The 26,150-nt window shown below is 37.5% G+C and overlaps 1 protein-coding gene across 8 annotated transcripts in view; it reads right to left on the bottom strand.

The window, feature by feature from the left end:
- Nucleotides 1-26,150, bottom strand: part of FOXP4 (forkhead box P4) — a 181,260-nt gene that overhangs the window by 52,396 nt on the left and 102,714 nt on the right. For 5 of the 8 annotated variants that reach the window (XM_081949066.1, XM_081949061.1, XM_081949062.1 and 2 more), the window contains exons 4-6: nucleotides 11,852-11,974; nucleotides 6,104-6,190; nucleotides 102-252 (exon numbers count right to left, since the gene is read on the bottom strand). In XM_081949066.1, coding sequence (XP_081805192.1) covers nucleotides 102-252; nucleotides 6,104-6,190; nucleotides 11,852-11,974 — 361 coding nt within the window. Of the gene's footprint in view, nucleotides 1-101; nucleotides 253-6,103; nucleotides 6,191-11,851; nucleotides 11,975-16,114; nucleotides 16,195-16,900; nucleotides 16,982-26,150 lie in introns of those variants that run through there. The other 3 variants (XM_081949067.1, XM_081949068.1, XM_081949065.1) reach the window with 3 other exon arrangements.

Here is a 26,150-nt window from a genome sequence, read left to right as displayed (position 1 = left end):
TTTAAAATTAGCTGAAAACCAACTGGCAAAGATAATTGCCGCAATGGCTGGGTGGGTTCTCCCTACAGCAATTAAAGAACAAGGAGGCTTATGTGCATTACCTTGTGGCAGGGTCTGCAGAGGAACGGTGCCTTGTCCTGGCTGTAAACTGACCAACCCTTGTCGCTGGAGGTTTAACAGGTGCTGCTGCTGCAGCTGCTGCATCTGCAGGAGCTGTTGTTGGAATGCCAGCTGCTTATTCCCTAATGGCTGCTGGAAAACAAAAGAAAGAAATTAAAAGACATTTTCATTTCCAAAGCACAGGCCTTCTGTTTTTTTCCCCTCAGGTCTCGCATAAGCAGCCCGATATCAGCTTTAGCTATAGCTAGCACAGCTCACAGTTCTGATCTCTTATCCTCCGTGGCTACACAGCATATAACCAAGACTGAAAGCCTTTGATCTATCATAGCGGCAGAAACGAAGGGAGGGTGGCGGAAGAGAAGACAGTGAGCTTGCTTGGCGGAGCTCTGAAAATGCTGACTCTCTCTCTCTCTTTTTCTCTCTCTCAAATGAGCCTTTCCATTAAATCTGTTATTTGAATTGTTATAAGAGACAAAACATCTTATATGTCAGCAGAAGCTATCCACCTTAAACATATATAGATTAAACTCCAATGAATGCCAAAAGCTTGTGAATACAAGCAGTCTCCCAAGAGGCTTTTAAAGGCAAGAAAGCTCCTTTTTTGTGCAGAAATTCAGCACTGCCTGGGCCGCACATATTCTGGAAATGAGAATACATGAAAAACCAATGGAGGTTTCAGAATAAAAGGGAACATTCAATATTAATTGATTTGATGCACTATATCATTTTCATACATGAGAATCCTAGTTATGCCACCTTGAATTACATATGGAAGCAATCAAGTACATAGATGTGCTAGATATTAATGATGCAGGAAGAATGAAGTTTTAATTAAAGATTCCAAACAATTTTCCCCCCATTTTTAACTACCCCTATTGTGTAATTGCTTTAAATTTGTTACAACATACAGTATACATTGGAGTGTTGCAATCAGGTGAAAGCATACGGAAAGCAAAGTGCACTTGCCACTGGCACTGAATATTTGAGTCCTGTAAACTGTCTTGAGCCATTAAAGGGTGGGTAGCATATAAAATATTATAAGTCACCCTAACAGTATAATCTATACACTATATATGTATTTTTGTTTTGTAGCCATTTCAGAACGGATTTTTTAATCAAATTGTCCATATTGTTATAGGGCTAATACAATGTATATGTAAGCATAAAAATGCTGCTACTAAGATAATCACAGGTATTTTACTCTTTGATTGTGATCCATTTTCTTGTTAGTACCGTGCCAGGGTGCCATAATGCTTCAACTCAGCCTATATAGTTAGTTATGTTATAAAAAACAAGGATTGTAACACTGCTATTCCATCTCATTTTTCGCTATAATTAATTCATCCCTGATGCATGGGTAGCCTTTGCTGCTGCTTCCAATGGCCCAGCTTCTTCATTTAAGCTTTATCCCTGAAATCTGGCCCTCTGTAGTAATAGCCATTGCCAAAATATTCACCAGTCTACATTAGCAAGGTTTATTTTATAAGCACCATCAGAAACAGGTTTTTAATATTTATTTTATAAGCAACACTGTAACGGACAATCTTTTTTTTGACAAAAACAAAAGCACATATCCTCCAATGTAGCTCTTCTCTGTCACAATTCTTTTCTTCCTATCCTCTTCTCGAGGATTATGTATACTCTAATGAGCAGAGCAGCTAAGAGGGCTTAAGAAGCCAAAGAGACCTGCAGCAGCTTCAGTCTGAAGAGGGCCTCAGAGAATCAAGAACTGGTAGTATTAACACATGACATACTCAAAGCCCCAAACATTAAATTTGTCTATCATTTCATTTTGAAAGCATTTGACTAGTAGTTTTCTGAAGAACAAAATAGAATACGTCATTATGGATTGTGCCTATATCAAGACAAGTTCATTCACTTTTGATTTGGCCTGAATTCCTTTCCAATGAATCATCAGGATTTTTTAGCAAAAAGGAATCAAAATGGGAAGGGGCAGCCCCAGCAGGGATTGTACTGCAGGCAGGAAAGCAAAACAAAGGTCTTTTAAAAAAAACTTTCTTCATTACTTTTTATATAAATAACTAAAGGCAGCAAACTCAGTGCAGCAAACATACAAATACTCCTTCCTCCTCCTATTTTCCCCACAACAATCTGTGAGGTCAGTTGGGCTGAGAGAAAGTTACTGGGCCAACTGGTTTTCATGATTACGGTGGGACTAGAACTCAGTCTTCTAGTTTCTAGGCGAATATCTTAACCGCTACTGTACACCAAGAAAAGGTTAGGCATTCACGTTAAGCCATTTTTAGGGGTGAGACAGTTGCACTAAGTAGCCTGGAGAGCCCTCTCCTTTGTGACTGCACAGCCAGCAATTTGCTTCATTTGCTTTAGTTCTCAAATGCAGAGAAAATTGAAACTACATAAATTGAATAGAATTCCAGCCTCTCTGCAGGCCTTCCCAATCAACAAAAGTAGAACAAGAGTATGAGCAGGGCAAGAACATTTGCCAGTCTCTTCTCTATGCCCCCCCCCCCCCCCCCGAATGCTTACAAGATTTATTGAGTATCATTTTTTATGAGAATACATCCTGGCATCAGCCAAAGATGATCTTGTGTTTATAGTATGTATGGTTCAAGTTCAAGAAACAAGATTATTACAAAGACTGACATTCTTGGTGATTCCCCACAATTATAAACTTTCCTCTCACTACAAATTCAGTAAAACCCAAGCCTATTAATTTTATAAGCAAGTTATAATTACAAGTGGTCCTCACAATTCAGCCCAGATTCCTTTTGCCAAGTGAGACATTTGTTAAATGAGTTTTGCCCCATTTTACGACCTTTCTTGCTACAGTTGTTAAGTGAATCACTGCAGTTGTTAAGTTTGTAACATGATTATTAAGTGAATCTGGCTTCCCCATTGACTTTGCTTGTCAGAAGGTTGCAAAAGGTGATCACATGACATTGGGCCAAATATGCATCAGTTGCCAAGCATGATCATGTGATCATGGGAATGCTGCAACTGTCGTAAGCATGAAAAACAGTTATGTGTCACTTTTTCCAGTGCTGTTGTAACTTTGAATGGTCACTAAATGAACCATTGTAAGTCAAGGAGTAGCTGTACCTTGGTTTTTAGGCCTTGAATTAACTTAGGGAAAATGAGAAAGTGCATTTGAATGATTAATTTTTAATGTTTTTTATTATGCTTTTCTTATATACCTTCTTTATGTTCGAGAAGAAGCCTCCTTTTCAGACGTTTTCAGAACAATAGAAGAATAGCTTTCAGCACTCACCAGTCAAGAGGCCAAGCTATTCTGGTTTATCCTCCTACATGGATTATACATGGGATTTTATATATTATATATTAAGAAAAATAAAAGAATGGAAAACTATGGGGAGGTAATAAATTGATAATTGTGATGCTTGGATTCCTCCCATTGATATGAAGCTTCATGAGCGAAGCAGACAGTTGTACGATAAAAGTTTCATTTGGAAGTATCTTTAATATTTATTTTCTTTCAAAGTATAGTATTACAAATGTGAGTTTTCTTCTAAACGAGAGACTGTCATGAGCATATAGGTAGAATATAGGATTACTTATGGTGGATGAATTTTTTTTGAATAACTAATTTTACTGAACTCAAATTCTCCCTACTTCTCAAAGGTTGTACAGCCAAACTAACCCATAGTGTACCAAATTAAAAAAAAAAAACCAGTCCGAATGTTAAATCCTTTGGATAAAAAACTGAATGCAAAGAAAAGTATGGTAAGTCACATAATTTAAACTACCATACTTTTTTCCTGAGTTGTTGGAAATTTATCAGGAATTTGAAATATTGGTAATTTTACTAAGCCCAGCAGGAGTGTTGTTTACATAAAAATGCAGCCCATTAGGTACACTTCCCTAGTTCTTCTGTATTATTTTTATTAATCCACATTACTCCAAGATTACTCCCTGATCACTAGAACTAAAGAGCTAATAGGATGTTGCCTTAGAAGCACTTACCAATATTTTCTGTTGTCAGAATTTGTGGGCATTTTCACTTTTGGAGATCATCCTCCATGTACTTTTAATAGAACCAATGAAGTAAGAAGCTTATCTGCACACTGATAAAAATCTTAAAACCCAAGAAAATAATTATTGACGCTTACTCTGCCAGTCACTAGCAATTACCGGTGTACTGATCATACTGTTTACAATCCTTTCTTCCTCTAATACTTGCAGGTATCTATAGAAAGCGTTTATTTAGGATTAAACCCCAGATTTTTACCTTCACTTCTTGTTGCACCAACTCTATGTTCTTTGATCCCTGATCTTTTCCCTGGTGATGGGGTTTGAATTTCTTAAAGCATTTTGTCTGCTCTGTTTACATTAGATGCAGCTGAGTGGGTGCAGTTACTGGGGTAACAGGCGCTGTCACTTTGATTTATGAGCACATCAAGAGGAGTTTCAGTGTGACACTGTGGACTGACAGGAGCACTTCATTAATTTGATGCCCAGGTTACTTGCTGGCCAATCCTCATGTGTTGCTCCCCTCCTAGATTAACCATGTTGTATCAGGTGGTATACTGGGACAACTGTCAGGGACAAGATTCTTTCTGAAAATTCTCACTCTCAAACTTTCTGGAGTTACAGTAGAAATTAGGATTGCAAGATTTCCTGAATCTATTTTAGCATTTCAAATGCATCAGTACAAAGCAGCAAGGTAAGCACTAGCCTAGGCACAATATGTGTTGACAGGACTAAATTTATACCTGCCAACATTTCCCCCCTTTAATTCAAAGAAAGCAACATTTCTAAAGTTATCCCAAAGGTGTTTTTTCAAGAGGCAACTGAACTTTGAAGACGTTATACTTCTCATCCAAAAAGCCACATAAACTGAAGGCTAAGAATGCATTTGCAGGTATCATGGCATAGATGCCCTGTCAACAAATGTGATTTTATAGGAAATTATACTTTTAAACAAATACAGCTGGTCAAAATCTAATTTCACAAAGTTTCAGAGCAGGACAACAAAATTTCACAAAATACAACAATGTGGGATTTTGGCCATTTTGGTACTTGTATTAGGGATCACTTGAAGGTAGCATACAGAGCAAAATCTCTACCATCAATAGACCCCCAATCATAGACTGAGAAGTAGTGCCATACAGAAAGTCTGTGGAATGTGCTAAACTTTCTTGCAACATACATCATTTTAACTCTATGCCAGTCAATATATTGTAATGATTACAGTATTGCAAAGGATCTTGGGAATCTGGGTTCAAGGCCACATAACCTCATGGGTTGACTTTGAGCCAGACATTATCTTTCAACCTCGCTTAGCCATGCTGAAAGGAAAATGGAAGGAGATTTTGCTCTGTATGCTACCGTTTGATCTTGGAATTAACATAAAATTATCTATTGTCAAGTTAATCATAAACAATAGCAGCATAACATGGGTATATGAATTCTGAAAAGTTATTGTTTCCTGGGTCTAACAGGTAACCCTTTTAGTTTTCCTTGGACTATTAAGATGAATATAGTAGATTTTCCAGATTAACGTAGAGTCTCAATTCATGTTTCTCAGGTAACACCACAACTGCCAGAAACACTTTGCATTATGATGATCCTTCTGGCAAAAGTACCAATAGCAGGAGTGGTACAAGTATCTTTAATTTTAGAATTCTACAGCAAAAATCGTGAACTCGCGGCAGATAAATCTCTTAAACGAGAGCCAATTATTGAGAATCCCTGAAAAATGTTTATCTAAACAGTGAATTAGTCACAGTTAAACTTGCTTATTTCAAAACACAGGTTACAACAGAGGCAGTAATTTAATAATTTTTTAAAAATTAAATTATGCTGAATAACCAAAGATAGTCCATCTTATTCTCTCAAAAAGAAGAATCTGTTATTTTGCATGCAGAGCAATGCAACTTTTTTTTTAGCAAGTCTTTTTTCCTCTCAATTATTTTTTTCTTTTCTGCAGATTTTTTTTTTTTTGCAAAGTATTGTGTCTTCCTAACTCAAAGAAAACCCCCACCTCTTTGGCTTGCTGCTTTCCAGCTTGTTGCTGAGTCAGAAGCTGTAGGTGAAGCTGTTCCTGCTGCTTCTTGTAGTATTCCTGAAGCTGGAGAAAAGATAAGAGAAAAAGAATAGAAAAAATGATGATAAAGTTGGTGTTGCAGTACTTTAATGCTCTGTATTAATAATTCATAAGATGCAAGCACACCATAAAGATATTATGGTGCTATCAGGGGTACTAAATTCAAGCCCGTGAGCTGGGTCTGGCCCATGGGGTGCTTAGATCTGGTCTGTGGAGCCACCCTGGAAACAGAGAAGGACTGGCCCAAGGTGCCGCGTGCGGCCTCCCGAGCTCAGTTTTCGCTGGCAGAAGGTTGCAGGAGACCGTCCCAGCTGAAAACAGAGATTGGGAGCCCATTTTTTTCTGGCAGAGTGCTCGGGCCACCATAGGTGCCCCTGACACAAGTGCTATCAAGCTGGCCATCCCCACCCTGGCTACCCCCACCACAGCCCACCTGAGGTGAAACACAACCCTGATGAGGCCCTCATTGAAATTGAGTTTGACACCCCTGGCCTATAAGATCATAATGAATAGAACCATAAAAGAAGTCAGTCAAACAAATATGTTTACTTTTTTTTGCTCTTTTAGCATATAATTACTGAAAGTCACAATAAGTATTGAAAATGGGTCACTAACATTTCTATTCTCAGACCCAGAGACCAAAACCTTGATAACTTCATGAAACCTGATCTTCCCATGAATATTTCTTTTTTGAGAAAGAGGACATGGAAATTATTTCCCCCAAAACACAGAACTTGAAATGAAAGCAGATAGCCAACTGCAATATTTTTCTAGAGGGTGTAGAGAATACATGTCAACAGACTAGAAGAGTCAATCAAAAGAGTGTTCCCAGAACTGAAGGAATATGACTCACTAACATTTTATTGAATTACATGAGACCTAGGCTGTAACCTTCTCTTGCCAATCATTATTTGGGGCAAGAGAAACAGACTGAAGAGGAAAGAGAGCAGGAGAAGATATAGAATCCTGTGTATTTTTATGACTTTTTTGACCAGAAATGAATTGACATGGAACTGCATTATGCCATATTTCAGAGATATTGGAGGAACTACCTCATGTGGTACATGGCATTCCAATTTCTGCACACCAAATTAGAAAAAGCAGGAGAAAAAAATGGAGGGCCCAAGACAGAAAGTATATTTGTTTTAATTCAACTTATTCAATGAGTCATTTATTTAATTTTCCCTTTTTGATGAATTAAAATGATAACATTTTTAATAGGAAGGTTTGGAGGGGATTTGACCCAAACAAGGCTTGTTGGATATAATTAGTTCTCAGGGCTTATCTGGCATTATTGTAGACAAATATTGTTTCAACAGGATGAAGTCACAGAAGAAAAATCACTCTTGCCTAAATAATGTTTATATTCACATTAGACCAAATGTTATTTATTATGCTTATTAAAACATTCATATTTGCCTTTAAGTTACAGGCCTATACAAGTTCTAACACTTTAAAAGCCATAATGTAAAAGTTCAATCATATTTGAGATAAATACATAATAAACCACTGAGTACAATAGGAATCTAATAAATTCAGCAGACTGACCTATGTGAAAATAACAAACCAAAGGCATGGTATAGTAGCTATAGTAAAACAAGCAGCAAAAGTGAGGGGGTCTCAAACATTTTGTTCCTTTGAGCTTTGATTTAGTATCTCGGGGTGCATAGCCACTGGGATCTTCTAATTCCAAAAAAACCATTTTTGTTCCATCTTGCAAGTGTCCTTAGCACTGAGATATCCAGAGTCAACCAATGGTTTTTCCAACTGTTTCGCATTTTTTCTTGTCTCACCCTGTATGCTTTACAATGAAAGAAAAAAAAATCTGCTCATTAAAGCTCACGTCGAAACATTGGTAGGGTGTCATGGTGACTTCAGCAAGGTGGCAGGAACAGCCAAAAAACTGAGACAAGGTAAGAGTTTTGCTGGTGGGGAACATGCTACACAGCTTAGAAGTTAATGCGGAAAACACTTTTTTGCATGGTTTACTCCTACATTGCAACTCACCAGAAGTTAATCAGTTCAGGTATAGAACAACTGTAGAAGCCTTGTGACACAGGCCGATGAAGGGGCTTCATGCAGAGGAGTCCCAAAAATCATTAAAGACCACAAAGAATAATTTATACTATATGCCAGCGATGGCAAACCTTTTTTGGCTCGCGTGCACAAGTGGGGGGAGCGCAGGGGGAAGTGACTTCCGGTTTGCTCGGAGGGTGGTTTTAAGCGCTCTGAAGGCGTCAGGGAAGCCTCCGGACGGTCCCTGAAGCCTTCGGAACGCTTAAAACGACCCTCCGAGCAACCCGGAAGTCACTTCCGGTTTGCTTGGAGGGTCGTTTTAAGCGCTCCGAAGGCTTCAGGGAAGCCTCTGGACGGTCCCCGAAGCCTCCAGGGAGGTGGGGGGCTCTTTTCGCCCTCCCCAGTCTCCTATAAAGCCTCTGGAGCCTGGGCAAAGGCGAAAAATAGCTTTTAAAAGGGTGAACTCAGCTGGGCAGCGCGCGCATGCGCGCTGGCCAGCTGACAGGGCAGCGCCTCGCGTGCCCTGACAAATGGCTCCGCATGCCACTTGTGGCACGCGTGCCATAGGCTCGCCATCACTGCTATATGCTATGCTTATGGAAAAGAAACAGGTTTCTCCCTTAAAGGAGCTTAAGGTTTAAATGAAAAAGGAAGACACAATTTTCTAGAAGGGCATGAATACATGTGTATGTAATTGCTTATAAAAAAAGCTTTGGCTATCATTGGGGATGAGAATTAAAAATTATGTCAAAAGGATTTAGGGGCAAATTATAGGTTCTATGTTCTATTCCCTTCCTGTAGGAGTTCTTGGAATTTTTTTTATAACATTTTCATAAAATATGGTGTTCGAGGCCTTGTCTCTGGAAACCCAGTTGCCTGAAATCATTAGGAATACTTATTTTCATATCTGGCTGGTTCACAAACTATGGTTTTTCCTGGGCCATAGCTAGTAAATTTGGTTCTAAATCATGTGAATTTAGCAACCACTCACAAGTCAAATAGACATGTATTTCTTTTTGGATTTAAGAAAGCCAAATATTCTGCTTTAAACTATTATTTTTTTGCTTCTAGAAAGTTCTTTGCAACTTGTGAACTTCAGTTAAAAGAAGCTTTGGAATACTACTTAATCTATATAGATAAACCAGGGGTGTCCAAACTTGGGAACTTTAAGACTTGTGGACTTCAACTCCCAGAATTCCCCAGCCAGGGGAATTCTGGGAGTTGAAGTCCACAAGTCTTAAAGTTCCCAAGTTTGGACACCCCTGAGATAAACCAATGCATGAATCTGTTTTTACAAGCACTTAAGTTTTCTAATAATGAGTTTTAGTGGCCAGAGTAAAAATGTATACCTATTATTGTTTAGCAAACTTAATAAGTACTGAATGAAACTAATTATATAAACTATTCGATGTCATTAGGTATGCTAGCTGAGGAATTCTGGGAGTTAAAATGCACACATCTTAAAGTTGCCAAAGTTGAGAAACATTGGCAATGTGATTTTGTACTTATCTTGCCTAAATACAAGTTTTAATATTTTGGACAGAGAGCTATTTCTAGGTTAATAATGTTTATTTTCCGGTGCAGTTTTGATTAGATTATTTGGGAATAGGATTTAATTTATTTAATCTATATATTACCTCAATAAAAACTAAAATTATGTATTTTTATCCTGTTTCTTTCCAAAAGAAACCACAAATCAAAACTAAAATTAAAATAACTTTTAACTAGTGACTATTCCTAGATTCAGAATGTGAAATTTTAAATTACTTCAGTTTTAGTTAATTATTTTATCCACAACGTGTTAATATTTAGCCCAATGAAGGATTTCATCTCCTCAGTGCAGTTTTGTTTAGCGTATGGTAAACGGCATTACTCTGAGCTTTTCTCGGGCCTGCCAGTTTTAGTTTCGTTATATTAAAATACATGATTTACAGATGTAATTTCTTTTCTTGGAGAGGGGGAGGAGAGACCAGTACAGATTTCCTCAATTGGGGTGGAGGGGTTGGGGGGGGATGTAGAGCGAAGCAGGGGAAAGCTGACTTGTGCGGAATGTCCCTGGGGATTCTGGGAGAGTCCTTATCAGCTTGTGTTTGACAGTACTGACAGCAGAAACCTTTCTCTTTAACTCCGCTGAACAGGTTTGGAAAGCCTCCCTTGTTTACCCAAAAGCCAATCAAAACCAGGTCTCTATATGGGATTCTGAGAACATTGGGTCAAGAGGTGAGAGGTGTGATGTTTGGTTTTCTTCTCACAGAGAATGCCAGCTATTCCGGTCCAGGCTGTTTAATTTGCAGTCAGACGTGTTTCTCTATCTGGCTCCAAAAAGGCTCTGAGAGGGAAGGACCCCACCCAGGTTAGTGTTTACCTTTTGTTCTTCCCCTGGGGCTAACCTTGACTCCTTATCAGCATGTTTGAAATAAACAGGTACTTAAGGCAGGAGGAAGGGTGTGGAGGATGCTGTGGTTTTTATGTTTGCTCTCCCTTCCCTGGTGTAAATGTTTGTCCAAACAGTTATGTTTTCTTGGGGGTTTTTATCGCCTCCCTCATTTTAATAATTTTTTTCACTTATATTTACTTTTTAAAATGCCCATCTGATTCCTAATTCTATATAGTGGTTGATGAAAATATTTCCTAAGGGAACTCTTTGCTTTAATCTAAAGCTTTATAGGATGAAGCATATTTTACAGCTATAAACTACTATGATAAACATGCCGCTGTAAATCAGAAGAAGCCAGAACTCGACCAACCCTAACCAAAATGAAAATTATACCTAACTGCTTTTTGTGTAGCTCTTAAGCCAGGGGTGTCCAAACTTGGGAACTTTAAGACTTGTGGACTTCAACTCCCAGAATTCTGGGAGTTGAAGTCCACAAGTCTTAAAGTTCCCAAGTTTGGACATCGCTGTCTTAAGCTGACTGTCATTATATGGATTTTTTAAAAAAACAACAACTTTGAAATAGAATGTCTGGAATGAAGTTTGAATGCAAAATATATAGTCAATATTGTTAAGTACAGTCAATATTATCATTTAATCCTCATTTGTTTAGTACAAATCTTTAATTGAAAGATGTACAGGTAGTCCTCGACTTACAATCACAATTGAGCCCCAAATTTCTGTTGCTAAGTGGGATGTTTGTTAAGTGAGTTTTGTCCCATTTTACAACCTTTCTTGCCATAGTTGCTAAGTGACTCACTGCAGTTGTTAAGTTAGCAACACGGTTGTTAAATGAATCTGGCTTCCCCCTTAACTTTCCTTGTGAGAAGTTTGCAAAAGGTGATCACATGACCCTGGGACACTGCAACCGTCCTAAATATTTATGACTCATAAATATGAGTCAGTTGCCAAGCATCTGAATTTTGATCACATGAGATTTTATAAATCTCCAACATTTGTATTATCCAAAACATTCCAATCTACATATTCAGCCCATGACCATGACCAAAAAATAATAATCTTTTAAACTGAAAAGAGTTGGGCTTTACTGTCAAGCATTCATGTTTTTATTCAACTATTACTTCCAACAATTTTGGGCAAGTCAGTAGTTTTCAGCCCATCCTGCAAATTTACAAACAGGAAACACATTGCACTTGCAGGAGAGAAATTCAGACACAGAGGTCAGCCTCTGTGACTCTCACATGAAAAGTTTGCTCAAATGCAAGCTGCTTTACCTGTTGCAGCATAATTGCTTGCTGCTGCTGCAGCAGGGCTTGAAGCTGGGGTGGAGACAGAATCTGTTGCATCTGTTGCGGTGTGATCATCTGAGGAGACATCATAGCCACAGACACTGGAACCTACAGAGAGAAAGATGGGTTACAGGTGATGTCAAGTAGAGAGCGAAGAGAGAGTTTGGGGAGAGGGGGGAACTACTTGCACAGATATTGTATACACTCATAATATACATATTCTTTATTCTCCAGATATGCAGATGTGAATAAATACATGCATTTTCCTCAGGTGCATTAAAGCTAGAGAGTTTAAGTACTCAGAATCAGAAGAACAAAAATTGTTGCTTAGATCCTAAAATTTTATCCATGTCCGAATGCACACAGCTAAGCAAGCCTGGGACAAAAGTTGATGTTAACACTACAGATGGAAAGCTGTAGACAGAAATACAAAATTCTACTTCATATTTCACAGGTAATTCAATTAGCAGATTTTTTTTATTCCACCTCCCCAAATCAGTACTGAAGCTAGTGAATGAACATTATTCAAAGAGTTGTGTATACACATACAACAAACATGCGCGCACACACAGAGAGAAATGAAAGCGAGAGGAAATGCTATTTCGTTATTTGCAAGATGAAGCCAATATGTTGTTTTGAAAAGTTCTGTGGGACTTCCTTTTTACCAATTGCTGTAGATTGGAAACCTTTTTTTTAAGCTGCACGTATTTGTTTGTGGCTGGTAGCAAGGTAGAGTAGGGTAGAGTGGGCAAAGTGAGTCAGTTACATCACACTCATAAATGGGGATAAATTGTCAATCCTTTTGTTTTTGTTTTAATGGGAATTTCATTTTGTTTTTAATACTTTGTTTCAAGATTTTGCCTAGAATGTTGTGAGTTTCCTATTTTAAAATGGTTCTCAGCAATTGGGCCATGAAAATCTAGCAACACAATCAGAACAGCTTCAGGGTGGCTATTTAACACAATTTAATTGATGCCCACGGTGACTGTTCACATGTATAATATAGCCACATTAGCTGAATTCCTGAGAATAAAATGTGGCTTTTCTGTGGTAGCAAAATATTACATAATGTTACAAAATATTTTGAACATAGATTCATATTGAGATTTGATACCGTCTTCCCACCCAAGCATACATTTAATGTTCACTCATTGCTTCATAATACTGTTCCCAGCCTTTGAAAAAACTCTAGTCTGTGGGCCACCTGTCCTAACATGCCTCGTTAAGGGCAGGAAATAGTACTGCTTTCTTCAAGTTCCCAAAGGTTATTATTCTTATAGCCTACATTACTATCAAAACAGAAAAGTCAGAATTAGGTCACTATAATTCATGATGCCCTGTTAAACAAAAACTTCAATGAGTATTCATCCTTACTGGAGAAGGAAGATCAAGAACAAGTCACCTAACTACTTCGTGGTTGACCACTATTTCCTCTTTGTTCATTTGTGAATAACACTTCCAGTCAACAAGCCATTTGTGGCAACAAATCCATCATTACTGAAAACATTTGTTCTAAGTTTGCGATGTTGTTGTGGCATGAAAATTGTACTGCTGTTCATAACAAAGAGTTAGGTAAAATGTTTTTCACAAGATGGTGCAAGGCAGGGAGACTAAAACATATGAAGAATGGTTACAGGATTTGGGGTTGGCTAGTGTAGAGAAAAGAAGGACCGGGGGGGAGGGGGGGATGACATGATAGCAGTGTTCCAGTATTTGAGAGATTGCCACAAAGAGGCGGGGTCAACTTATTTTCCAAATCATCAGAGGGCAGAACAAGAAACAACGGATGGAAACTAATCAAGGAGAGAAGCAACCTGGAATTAAGGAGAAACTTCCTAATAGTGAGAACAATTAACCAGTGGAATGGCTTGCCTTCAGAAGTTGTGGGTGCTTCAGATTTTTAAGAAGAGACGGCCAGTCACTTGTCTGAATTGAGGGTCTCCTGCTTGAGCAGGCGGTGTACTAGAAGACCTCCAAGGTCCCTTCCTATTCTATTCTGATTAATTGAGAAAATGCCGACTGTGAGCTAAATACAGTCTTCATGTTTAGATGCATTTGTTGCAAGAAAAAGTGCTTTTCATTAAATAAAGTGGGGAGGGGGAAACATATGGCATGCTTAAAGCATTGAGTACACCATTACAGAAACAGAAAATGTTTATTCAGAAAAGCTTCATGTTGGCTTGTTTCCCTAAATTAATGGAATCAGATTTTACATGCTTATCAACAATCTACTGATTATCAATTATTATAATTATTATCAACAATTAGAAAACTAAGAAAAGCACAGAATATTTTTCATGCTGCACCCACAATTGATTTTCCCTCCAGTAATCAGAAATACTTGAAATGAATTATTTCATTAAGAAGAAAAATTTCAGCACTTGTGTTATTAAATTACTACATCCCAAACAAAATTCTAACCTTTATTTTCTAATTATTTTTCTTGAAATTCTTGCAGGTATTTTAAAACATTGATGTTACATAATATCATATTAGACAGAAATAAAATCCTTGATTATCGTCACATGCAATTAAAAAAATGTCTGTTTCTCAGCAATAGCCATCTGAAGAAAAAGAAAAATTTAGATTTGATTAGCATTGTATCCATTCCATTTGCCTAATTGGGTATTTTAATTAAAACCATTTATCATGTGGTGGAAATGAGTTATTTAAATCCTATGTTATTGATGGAATACCCCACAAAGAGTTCCATTTTAAATGGACCTTATGCTATATGCTAGCCCAGAAGATACAAGTGGGAGGAATACGAAAAAGCTAAAGAAGCTTCTTGGATGAGAAGTGAAACATCTTCAAAGAAAAATAAGAACGTCCAGTTGCCTCTTGAAAAAACATCTTTGGGACAACCAGGACCTGGATGTCTAAGAATCTCCATAGACAAGGGTAAAAAAATGTATCTTCACTCTGGCAGTTCTTACTTCTACTCCAAACAGCATTTAAGGGGAAAAGGTTGTTTTGGATGTCTTTCTGCTCCAGAAATAATACAACTGATTTCCAAGTCAATCTAAAACACCCTACACATGCACACACACAATTAGCACATTGTGTTTCAAAAAAGCTAACAATAATAAACTAAAATTCTAATAAAATATTCTTAAAATATCATTGAACCCTCTTGGAATATAGCCTACCTCCATTGTTACCAGAGCAAACATTTGCCTGTGTAACCTAATTTCTCCTTTCTCCCTTAACTCATCTGAAATATGTTCCATGTAGCGCATATTACATAACTCCCACTTTAATTACCCAATAAGGAATTCTTGAACCATAGCTTTACGAAGATGCTAAAGAGACATGTGGCTTCCAATGATAACTTAGATCAGTGATGGCAAGCCTTTTTGGCACCGAGTGCCGAAAAGGGAACACACGCATGGGCTCATATGGGCCACAAACCCGGAAGAGGAGCTGGCTAGGTGGCATGCGGGTGCCAGAAAATGAACTTTTGGTTTCGGGCATACACATGTTTGCCAGCCAGCTAGTCTTCTGGTTACTGGCATGCATGCGCACACGACGATCAGCTGGCCGGCATGCATGCTCATGCCGGAAAACAGAAGACCAGCTCTTCCAGTTTCCGGTGCTACCATGCGCACGAAGCTGATCGTGGCACATGCATATGTGCCAGAAACCTGGAAGAGGATGCCACAGTTTTGCCATCATGGACTTAGATAGTTACCAATTGTATACATTAAATCCTAGAGATATGCAGTATGTATGTATGTACGTACGTACATACGTATCTATGTATTGTTCTTTAAAAAAGAAAAACTAACAGCAGATAACAAGAAATTAGCACATCGGCTATAGAAAGTGAGGATTATAATGGTAGAAACATGCAAGAATTGTTATGAAGGCAAAGGAGCTGAAGTCCAGAGACATTAGATAATATTCATATGTGACACAGGAAGACTTTTCCCTGATTCATTGGCATATAAAAGGGGAGGAGATATCCTATAATCAGATTTTCAAGATTCTGTGGTTAAAATCAATCTCAATAAAGTAGTTTTAGCTTTCCTATGGAGTTCATTTCCTGGACTGGTTTAACTAGTGGAACTGACAGTAGTGTTTTCCACACAAAGCTCTATAAAATTATATTTCAGATATTGTAATTGCTTTGGACCAGTTCAATGTAGATGCCAGTTATTACATTTAAATATTGGTGTTAAAAATAGTTAAATATTTATACCTGCTCTTTTTGCATCTTCTCAACCAACACACAACACATATATATACCTTAAATCTAATGCACTTAGCACATTTTTTTCTCCAATCAGTGTCATGGTCCTTCTTTCATATTCCTTCTTATAGTAGATCCTGGCTAGGAATACAAAGAGCAAGGGAAAATGGAAGTTTGAGGATCTTAATTTTTAGGATACAATTAATTTATTGCTTCTTCTAATACTGTAAGATGCCCTAGATAAGGTAACATCTCCAAACATGTCAGATGAGCTCTTTTCCATGTGCCTTCAACCAAAAGACAAGATAACCCAGGTGTCATGAAATGGTGTAAAGATTTCCTGGTTAAGCTAGGTAGCATTCCTCCTTCATTGTCTTGTGTAAAGAAAATCTATTTCTGATGGTAATTAGCTATACGTTTCAAGCATTTCAGTGCTTTTGGAATAGATGCTTTGAAGTCACTTTGAGCTTGGAAAAATGGAATATAAATTACTTGAACAAGGAATGTAAATTACTCTATTTCAGCCATGCCTTTCTCCAAGCAGGAAATGTCAAATGAACACTACAAGGAACAGGTCTCATATTTGGCGTACATTCAAGGAAAAATTATCTGTTGCTTTCCCATTATGTATACAGTAGCACATATTTTCCATCTCATCCAGCATTGCTTGTTATTAAGGATGCCCCAGCTTGTTTTCCTTTCATTGAAGACCAGGCAATGCATGTTGCCTTCTTTTCTCTCAATCTATTCAGAAAGAGAAAGGCTGCAGCTTTGGCACATGAAGCAGATCAACTCTGTCATCAGACCAGCAAGTGAAAAAAAAACCTGGAAGACATTCTTACCTTTAGATTTAATAGTTCTTGAAGCAGACAGAATTGCACTAGGGAATTTCTACACCCTTCTGTCCTGTCAGTTCAACAAGCAGGAGCTTGCTGACCTTTGGGGCATGTTACAAAGCTTATCTGTTTACTCAGGTTGCTGGCTTCAGGGAGGTGCCCCAAATTTCATTTGTCATTCTAGAAGTCACTCCAAGTTAACTTATGAAGTTATTTATTAACTGCCTTTGGACTTGCTCCAAGACTGCTGAAGAGACACTGACAACCAGAATCAGTCAATGAATCAAGGCAATAGGACCTTGGTCCATCCTGACAAAACCCAGACTGCTTAAATTTCCTAATATTAGAAAGAGACTCTAACAATGCTTGTGATAATTGTAGCATTCCTCCAGCTTTTACCTGAAGAGAGCTTGTAAAAGGCCAAATTTATCACAAGGACAGCAACAGTGAAGAGACTTAATGAATTGTAGTGGAGTAATTAACATAAAGACTTGTTATTGTAACCTCCACAATCTGTATTTGGCTAGTATATCAAGTTTCTAGTAGTTCATGCTTTATCTATCATAATGGCTGTTCCAACATGCAAGAAGCAATGAAAATCAGTAGAGAAATTTGGGTAATAGCAATAAGAGAATAAGAAAGAATGCAGTTGATGCCCACTCTTTAGGAGACAAGCATCAGGATAATTTCCTTTTGCTGCTCATCAGCTTGCAATGTGCTCTGAATGAGAGTCTGTAATTAATTGCTCATCTGCATCCCCCATCTGAACTCTCCCCCCCCCCCACCAACCCCCACCACCACACCGTACATCCAGCTTGATACACGTTGGCTGGCATTTTCAAAATCGGAGGCATTCTAATTACCGGAGAGTTATAACACCTTCCATTTCGCGCCCGTCGGACTGACACCCTGTCAAGAGCAAAGAGACTTGCCAGAGGTTTTGACAACACTAATTGCCCCTATAATCTAAAAACACAAAGGAGAGGCGATTAGTCGTGAGGGCCGCAGCTCTCGATCCGACATGAGGTTTTCACAACGTTACAAGAAAACAAAAGCGGCGCCTTTTAGAGTGTGATGGCTGCTAACAAAGCAGAATTATATTTTCATACAAACCTTTGTCTACATCAAATAGCTTCCCCTTTTCTCTTAAAATGCTATGCTGACACCATGAATGGTGGGGGCTTCTTAGAGGAGGGCCATGAAGGAAGATATACATGAGCTATGATTCTCACATTCCTGCTTCTTAGTTTACGAAGAGCTGATGGAAAAAGTCACCAATCACTGTTCTATCATTATTCGTTTCTTTCTTTCACCTACCTTCTTTATCCTTCCCCAGTATGGGGACCCTCCAGTGTGCTGGACTGTAATTTGCACAATGCCAGCCTACAGTAGTAGTTGCCATGTAGGCTGAACACAAGAGTTGCAAACCAGAAATCTGGAGGGCTCCAGGTTGGACATGGCTGTTCTCAATTAGATTATATAAATTGTTAACATAACTATGTCTTTCTGAACATCCTATTTACAGAAAGACTCTGTCCCTACCAAGTATCTGAATAGACAGATTAACTGTACAACTCTAAATGCCTTGAAACATGACTATCTAAAGGATGCCCTCTTCTATTATGAATTTATTTAACACATTTATATAGTGGTCTGTCTCATAAGAAGTAACTCTGAGTGGTATGTATGCAGTTATACAGTAGAGCCCATCCAAAGATACTCCCTTTATTTCTGAGGCTGTGCATCAGACATGCAAAAGAGGCCCTTCTTCTATATTATTGTCAAGCTATGAAATGTACATTTTATGGCACAACTGATCTTCACTCATTTGCTTTAGCTGTGCATTCTGAAGGCACATCCCTTCCACTGTGGCTTTTAAAAAAACTTTTATGTGTTATTTGTTGATAAGTAACTTGAGTATTTGAAATGAACAGAAAAGCAGAATATAAATGTATATATCTTCTTGGGCCAAAAGCAAGACATTTGGCTAGCTGAATACCTATAGATGAAATATTTTACCCCAAATGTAAAATCCAATATAAAGTCCGTATATATTAAGCCTTCTCTTTTTAAAATCATCATTATGTTATTTATTAGAATATTTTTAAACAACAAAAAAAAAGATAAACAGTGAAGAAAATAAAGAAAATGAAATTAAGAAAAAAAAGATAAAGTGCGCTAGATAAAAGAAAAAGAAATATTTAAAGAAGCAACTTTCAATCTGCCATACAACAGTTACAATCATATTTATTGTCACTTCTCCCCCCATCAAGGTTATATCACATAGCTAACTTCTTCCATATATCCAACTCTTTTGAAATCCCAAAATCATTTTTTTCCATTTTCAGCAAAAGGTGACAAATTCACACACAATCTGATGTTAAACCAATATCCTACTTATCTCAAATTTAAGTTAGCTGTGGAGCTACTGGGTGATGCATCGGTCCTCATTGAGGGACTGAGTCAAAAAGCTGGGGTTGCCTAGTAACAGGGGGAGTGACTTAACAACAATTGTCATCAGACTCAGTCCTGTCAGTGAGCGGATGATGTCAACCCAGTCTGGATGATACCTCCACCACTATGGAGAAAGTCCATAAAAAGTTTCCAGTTTTCTTTACATTAAGATTCAAACAAGTTTTTAGAATCCACTTTTGTTAACTTCTAGGTAGTTTTAATTTGCAAGCAAACAAGCAAGCCACATGGACATCATTTTTTTAGGTAACTACTTAAAAATATCTTCAATGTTGACTTAAACTTTCAAACCACTGTTTTATTAATTAAGCTCCCGGTAAGCATTATATACAAGTCCAAACTCTAAGAAGGGTTGGAATTTCAGTTAGTTTCTGCACTACTAATATAAGTTCAAGAGTAATTAAGTTACCATGGAACTTTCTACTGACTAGCCCCAAGCCTACTTTTTAAGTTTTACAATCTTAGGCTCTTCTTCTCTCTCTAAAAAAAAATTAACAGTCAGCAACAACAGAAGCATTATGCCTCCGGATAGAGATGCTGAATTTCTCTCTTCAATAATGGTTTGTCGGCATGGGTGTGTCATAGCTGGCATTTGGCAAACCGTGAGCTAGGACAGGCAATGACTCACTTGTTGGCCTGTTGCCATTCTACAAAACTGCTTACTAACAGTTCTAGACTTATAGCAAAGCTCTGATATGGCATTAGAATGGAGATGCCTTTTCAAGATGCTTCAGCAGGAAGCTCATTATACCCTAATTAAAGACTAAATAACAAAAGAATAGCCTGTTTGTGGGTAGAAAGCAAATATCATATTAAGGAAGAAATGATAGCTCTATTCAAGTTTATACCAATCAGGATTTGCAAACACATGTACGTAAGAATATAAGGTCATGCACAATACACCCAGATTAGCATATCATGTACCAAACTCACCTATTCAAGTGCAAACTTCCTCAGAGGTTCTGAAGGGGATTTCTATATATGCATTTGGTTGAAAGAGAATGGAAGCTTGACTTTCAAAAAGCTAGAGAATTCTATCCCATTCAGCCAGACAAAAATACTAATAGGGAAGATTGCATATGGGTAGGCATATTTGTATAACTTCTTTTGGTATCTTCCCCCAAAATTGTATAAATACCTAGGATATAATTTTGTCTTGAGGAAGGGATGAAGAAATCAAGTGATTCAGGGAAATAATTGCAATATTGGATATAACATATCCGGGTACTCATTCTGAGCTAAATCAGGTGCTGGCACATCTTTCATAGAGATCGGCCATACTTAAAAGAAAGCCTGTCATGCATAAAATAATACCATGAGAAGGGATAAGTGCTGTGGAAAACTTTCTTTGGGTTTGTAGTGGAATCACAATATTTAAAATTATTGTACTGTAATACACATATACAATAATACAATAGCAGAGTTAGAAGGGACTTTGGAGGTCTTCTAGTCCAACCCCCTGCCTAGACAGGAAACCCTATACCGTTTCAGACAAATGGCTATCCAACATCTTCTTAAAGACTTCCAGTGTTGGGGCATTCACAACTTCTGGAGGCAAGCTGTTCCACTGATTAATTGTTCTAACTGTCAGGAAATTTCTCCTCAGTTCTAAGTTGCTTCTCTCCTTGATTAGTTTCCACCCATTGCTTCTTGTTCTACCCTCAGGTGCCTTGGAGAATAGTTTGACTCCCTCTTCTTTGTGGCAACCCCTGAGATATTGGAACAATGCTATCATGTCTCCCCTAGTCCTTCTTTCTTTTAAGCTAAACATACCCAGTTCCTGCAACCGTTCTTCATATGTTTTAGTCTCCAGTCCCCTAATCATCTTTGTTGCTCTTCTCTGCATTCTCTCCAGAGTCTCCACATCTTTTCTACATCGTGGTGACCAAAACTGAATGCAGTATTCCAAGTGTGGCCTTACCAAGGCAAATTTCTCCTCAGTTCTAACTTGCTTCTCTCCTTGATTAGTTTCCACCCATTGCTTCTTGTTCTACCCTCAGATGCCTTGGAAAATAGTTTGACTCCTCCTTCTTTGCGGCAACCCCTGAGATATTGGAACACTGCTATCATGTCTCACCTAGTCCTTCTTTCTATTAAACTAGACATACCCAGTTCCTGCAACCGTTCTTCATATGTTTTAATCTTCAGTCCCCTAATCATCTTTGTTGCTCTTCTCTGCACTCTTTCTAGAGTCTCCACATCTTTTCTACATCGTGGTGACCAAAACTGAATGCAGTATTCCAAGTGTGGCCTTACCAAGGCATTATAAAGTGGTATTAACACTTCACGTGATCTTGATTCTATCCCTCTGTTGATGCACCCTAGAACTGTCTTGGCTTTTTTGGCAGCTGCTGCACACTGCTGGCTCATGTTTAAATGGTTGTCCACTAGGACTCCAAGATCCCTTTCACAGTTACTACTGTTGAGCAAGGTATCACCTATACTGTACCTGTGCATTTCATTTTTGTTGCCTAAATGTAGAGCCTTACTCTTTTCACCATTGAATTTCATTTTATTAGATAGTGCCCAATGTTCAAGTTTGTCAAGATCCTTCTGTATCTTTAGCCTATCTTCTGGAGTGTTGGCTATTCCTGCCAGCTTGGTGTCATCTGCAAATTTGATGAGTTCCCCATTTATTCCCTCATCCAAATCATTGATGAAGATGTTGAAGAGTACTGGGCCTAAAACAGAGCCTTGGGGTACTCCACTGCATACCTCCCTCCATGTAGATGCAGCTCCATTGAGGACTACACGTTGAGTGTGGTTGGTCAGCATATATAAATGCCTACTAGGTATTTATACAAATTTGAGTCTTACTGTATTCTCTAATTATTATAACAAAGCAATGCACCTAAGATCTAGTTGCCAACTCCATTTATATTTTAAGAAAGCATTCCAACTACTTAACTTTGCATGAGTAGCTAAGTCCTATGTGCATTGATTTTTAATTGCTACAAGTTGAACTAAAAATATTCCTAAACAGATGGCCTGAGATGGACATCATAAGGTTAATCCAAATGAAGAGAAGGTCCACTGAACTCTGGAGATTCTAAGAACATAATTCAAATAACATTGTGGGAGATTCATTGGTATTCTTGGACAAAAGCACAATGTGTTTTTATGTGCTTTTCATGGTAAAGTTTCATGAAACCCGACAATCTCTTGTGACACTGTTCAGGTTTATCAGACTTAAACTAATAGTTTATTACCCTTGAATGACCAATGCAATATAGTTTTGTTTCATAGTGTCTCTTTACCTACATTACCAATGTTCTAGATACCAAGCAAAAGTAAGAGCTGTAAGAAGACGACAGAATGAATAAAAAGGAGGATGATCAAGGCATGGGAGAGAATAAAAGAATCAGCTTTAATATGACCAAGTAAAAGAAAAAAATCACCTGCACAACACGTATAGAGGAAGTCCTGTTTTTCCTCAAGTGAGTGAACGTAGAAGGGCTAATATTGATCTGTCTTCATTACCCATTTCACTCAAGTTCAGATCAACAAAATACACTTTTCCACACCACTGCTCTCTTGCCACGCAAATAAAAGAAAAGCAATTTCCTGCAGTTGCTCCAAACTTGCTTCTCTTTCCCTGTACTGTTCTTTGGTTACAAAAATGCCTTGAAATGGCACATTTACCCCACAGTTTCTCTTTCAGAAATGGACACAATCTCAAGAGGACAGAGTGTTTCTCATTGCCAGAACTTTTTAAAATGGCCATAATTTTGCAATCAATTCATTCTCCCAAGTAGAATTTGGAATGTTCTTTTGAAACCACATCATTTGCTCACAGTCCATCAACTTCTATAGCTCAAATGGTTGGGGGGAAAGAAATTCTACCAGAGCACAACTGCCAAAATAGATTGGGGATGCAGTTTAAATTACCATTCATTTGTGAAATGTATTACGCCAGGCTTAAGCCATCTTTTGATGGATAAGACTCATATTTAACATTTTTTGTGAGGAGGGGGTGTCTCAAAACCAAGAAATGGAAGTCATATTATGTATAAGGTAAAGTAAAAGCATTAACACATACAAGTTGCAATCAAAATGACAGGTTATACATAAAATAGATAATTTTGCATAAAAATATCTTTTGTTCATGATCAGTATAGTTATAGGAAAAACTAGAAGTTTGCTTTTTTAAATAGGGAATGGGACATTTTCATGTTGCAGAGATTTCATGAAATAAATATCTTATATTTTAGTTTGTACCTGTAACATCTTTCTAAACAAACAAACAGAAAAAAAGTAGAGCGAATACAAATGTGCAACTACATAGTCTATTAAAATTAAGTAATCTTATACAGAAAGAACCAGGTTTTCATAATTTGTCATCACTGCATAATTGAACTTCCAAGTGTAAAATACTGATTTAGGGATGTAGAGTGAATTACATTAGCATTATGCTCTCATATACATAAAATTCATAATATGCCATAGGTCAGAATGGGGAGTTGAATTTCAGTGTTACTCCTGGAATAAATTCTGCTCTTTCTTTTAAACAATAAATAATCTAAGTTAGAATTAATAATAAATTAGAACATGAAATTACCTCAGATTATCAAAATAAATATAGCAGATTCATATTTGAAATCTGATTCTTTCATCTCAGTTGAATTTCAAAACTTTTTAGTCTACTTCAAATAGGCATTATCACTTTACCTGGAACCTGTCAGGTGATTCAAAGTAATTCAAAGGCTAAATGGATACTGACACTTTCCTACAAAATTTATAATCTGGGATAAGAAAAGAAAAATTAATTCATGGAGGCCTCCACCTGAAATTTTGGTTTAGGGGATTTTTTTTTAAAAAAAATATTGACTTTAAAACGGAACCATTAATAAAATATTCAAAAGTGTAATCACTGAACTGGAAACAGCAGCAAGTAAATGAGCGAGTGCCTATGTGTATGTACATGTGATATGTGTAGATAAAAAGGGAAACAACTAAAAATAATACAACAAATAATACAACAAATACAAGAAGAAATCAAATAGCAGATGGCTAAGAATGCCAAGTAGAACTGTTAGGATATGCTCACTTGGTCTAAAGGGGAGGGGAGGGGAAGGGAAGGATGGAGGAAAGAAGGAAGAAATGAAGGAAGGAAGAGCTTGTGACTAATTTTAATGTTGAGTTTCAGAAATCCTGGATAAAATGCAGGGCCGCCAAGAGGATTATTAAGTGCTGGAACAAGACTAATATGGGCCCCACACCTACACATGGACACATAAATCAATAGTTATAATTGTACATTTATTAATTACATTCAAACATACTTGCAAATATATTAAAAAGAGGACAGGTACTTCTGTAAAAGATAATAAAAACAATAATACACATTACTATATAAACAATAATGAAACAATATGAATTTTAAAAAATCCTATCATGGGTCCCCTTTGAGCTCCATGGGCCCCAGAACGATGTACCGGCTGCACCGCCCCCCCTCCTCAGGCCTGATAAAATGACAGTTGCAGTTTTTCTGCATAGCTGTTAATTACTTTTAAAACAATTTAGAAATCCAAAAAACATTAAAAGATACTTTTCCTAATATCATATGCTTGCTCACAGCTCACAATATAATGCAAATGATATAAATCTAGTGGATGTGAAATATTCCTCTTAAACCAAAAGTTAGCAAATGGCTGTTTGGTTTCTCTTGAATTAATTTCCTTCCTTCCTTCCTTTCCTTCCTTCCTTCGTTCCTTCCTCCCTCCCTCCCTCCCTCCTTCCCTTCCTTTTAAAATATACACAATGTGTACCTAAATATGTAATTTATATTACACACACATAATGTTCAAAGTGATATTTTAGAAGCTTTTTTACCCTAAGAGAGGTTTGAAACAAAGTTTTCATGAGCTAAAAACAGCACTGTGAACTTTGAAAAAAAAAATCTGACAAAACATTATAATTCTTTTTCACACATTAATTTGCCTGATATGCATCAGAGTTCACGAAGTTCATATACACTGAATTTCCTCTACATTAAAGTTCCACAAATTATTCTAATCTGAGTGACCTTTTTCAACCACAACAAAAAATTGGCTAAAGTTAATCCCCCCCCGCCCCCTAGATTTTGCTTTACAGTAATTTTGTGAATTCTAAATAAAATAGATAGGCACTTCACTTATCTCGCTAAGCAATATATACAACTATCAAACTGAAATATATTCAATGTTTTAATACTTTTTGCCTATACAAGCCTAATAGGGAGGTTTAGTCTTGGCATGTGCTACCTCCCCCCCCACCCCCAAAATATAAATTGACAAGACAAAGAGTGTCAATGAGTGTTAAAATGAGACAATTTAAACTTGATAAGTTGTTCTCTAGGAAACTTCTCAACTTCAAACTTTGGACTTTCTACACATAGAAGGTAGCTTCCACCTACTGTATATATGGCTCCAAAACCAGATTAATGGATCAGGGTCTGGTCAAGCTCAAAATTCAAAAAGATCCAAGTAGCAGATAGTCAATTTTATTCCATTTATTAAAATATGACTACAATACAGTTTTGGCTTTTCTTAATATTCATGCATACGCTGTACAGTATTCATGCTACCAAACCTGAATGGAAAAGTTTAAAAGTGCTATATTAGCTTTGCTTTCCTTCTTCTGCCACCCCATATCCAATTAATGTGTTTACACTTGCACTAACTCTGATTTCAATATTCGAAAGCTCTACTTTCCTTTCTAGCCGCGCAGCTTGCTTTTAATACTTCCTATCCTCTTTGTAAAGGAAACATTACGGTGGTGTTCAGAGGCTGCTGGACTGGAGAAA

Source organism: Natrix helvetica (assembly GCF_964273705.1).
Source record: "Natrix helvetica genome assembly, chromosome: 3".
NCBI lineage: Eukaryota > Metazoa > Chordata > Lepidosauria > Squamata > Natricidae > Natrix > Natrix helvetica.
This window is presented reverse-complemented; position numbering and strand designations above follow the sequence as displayed.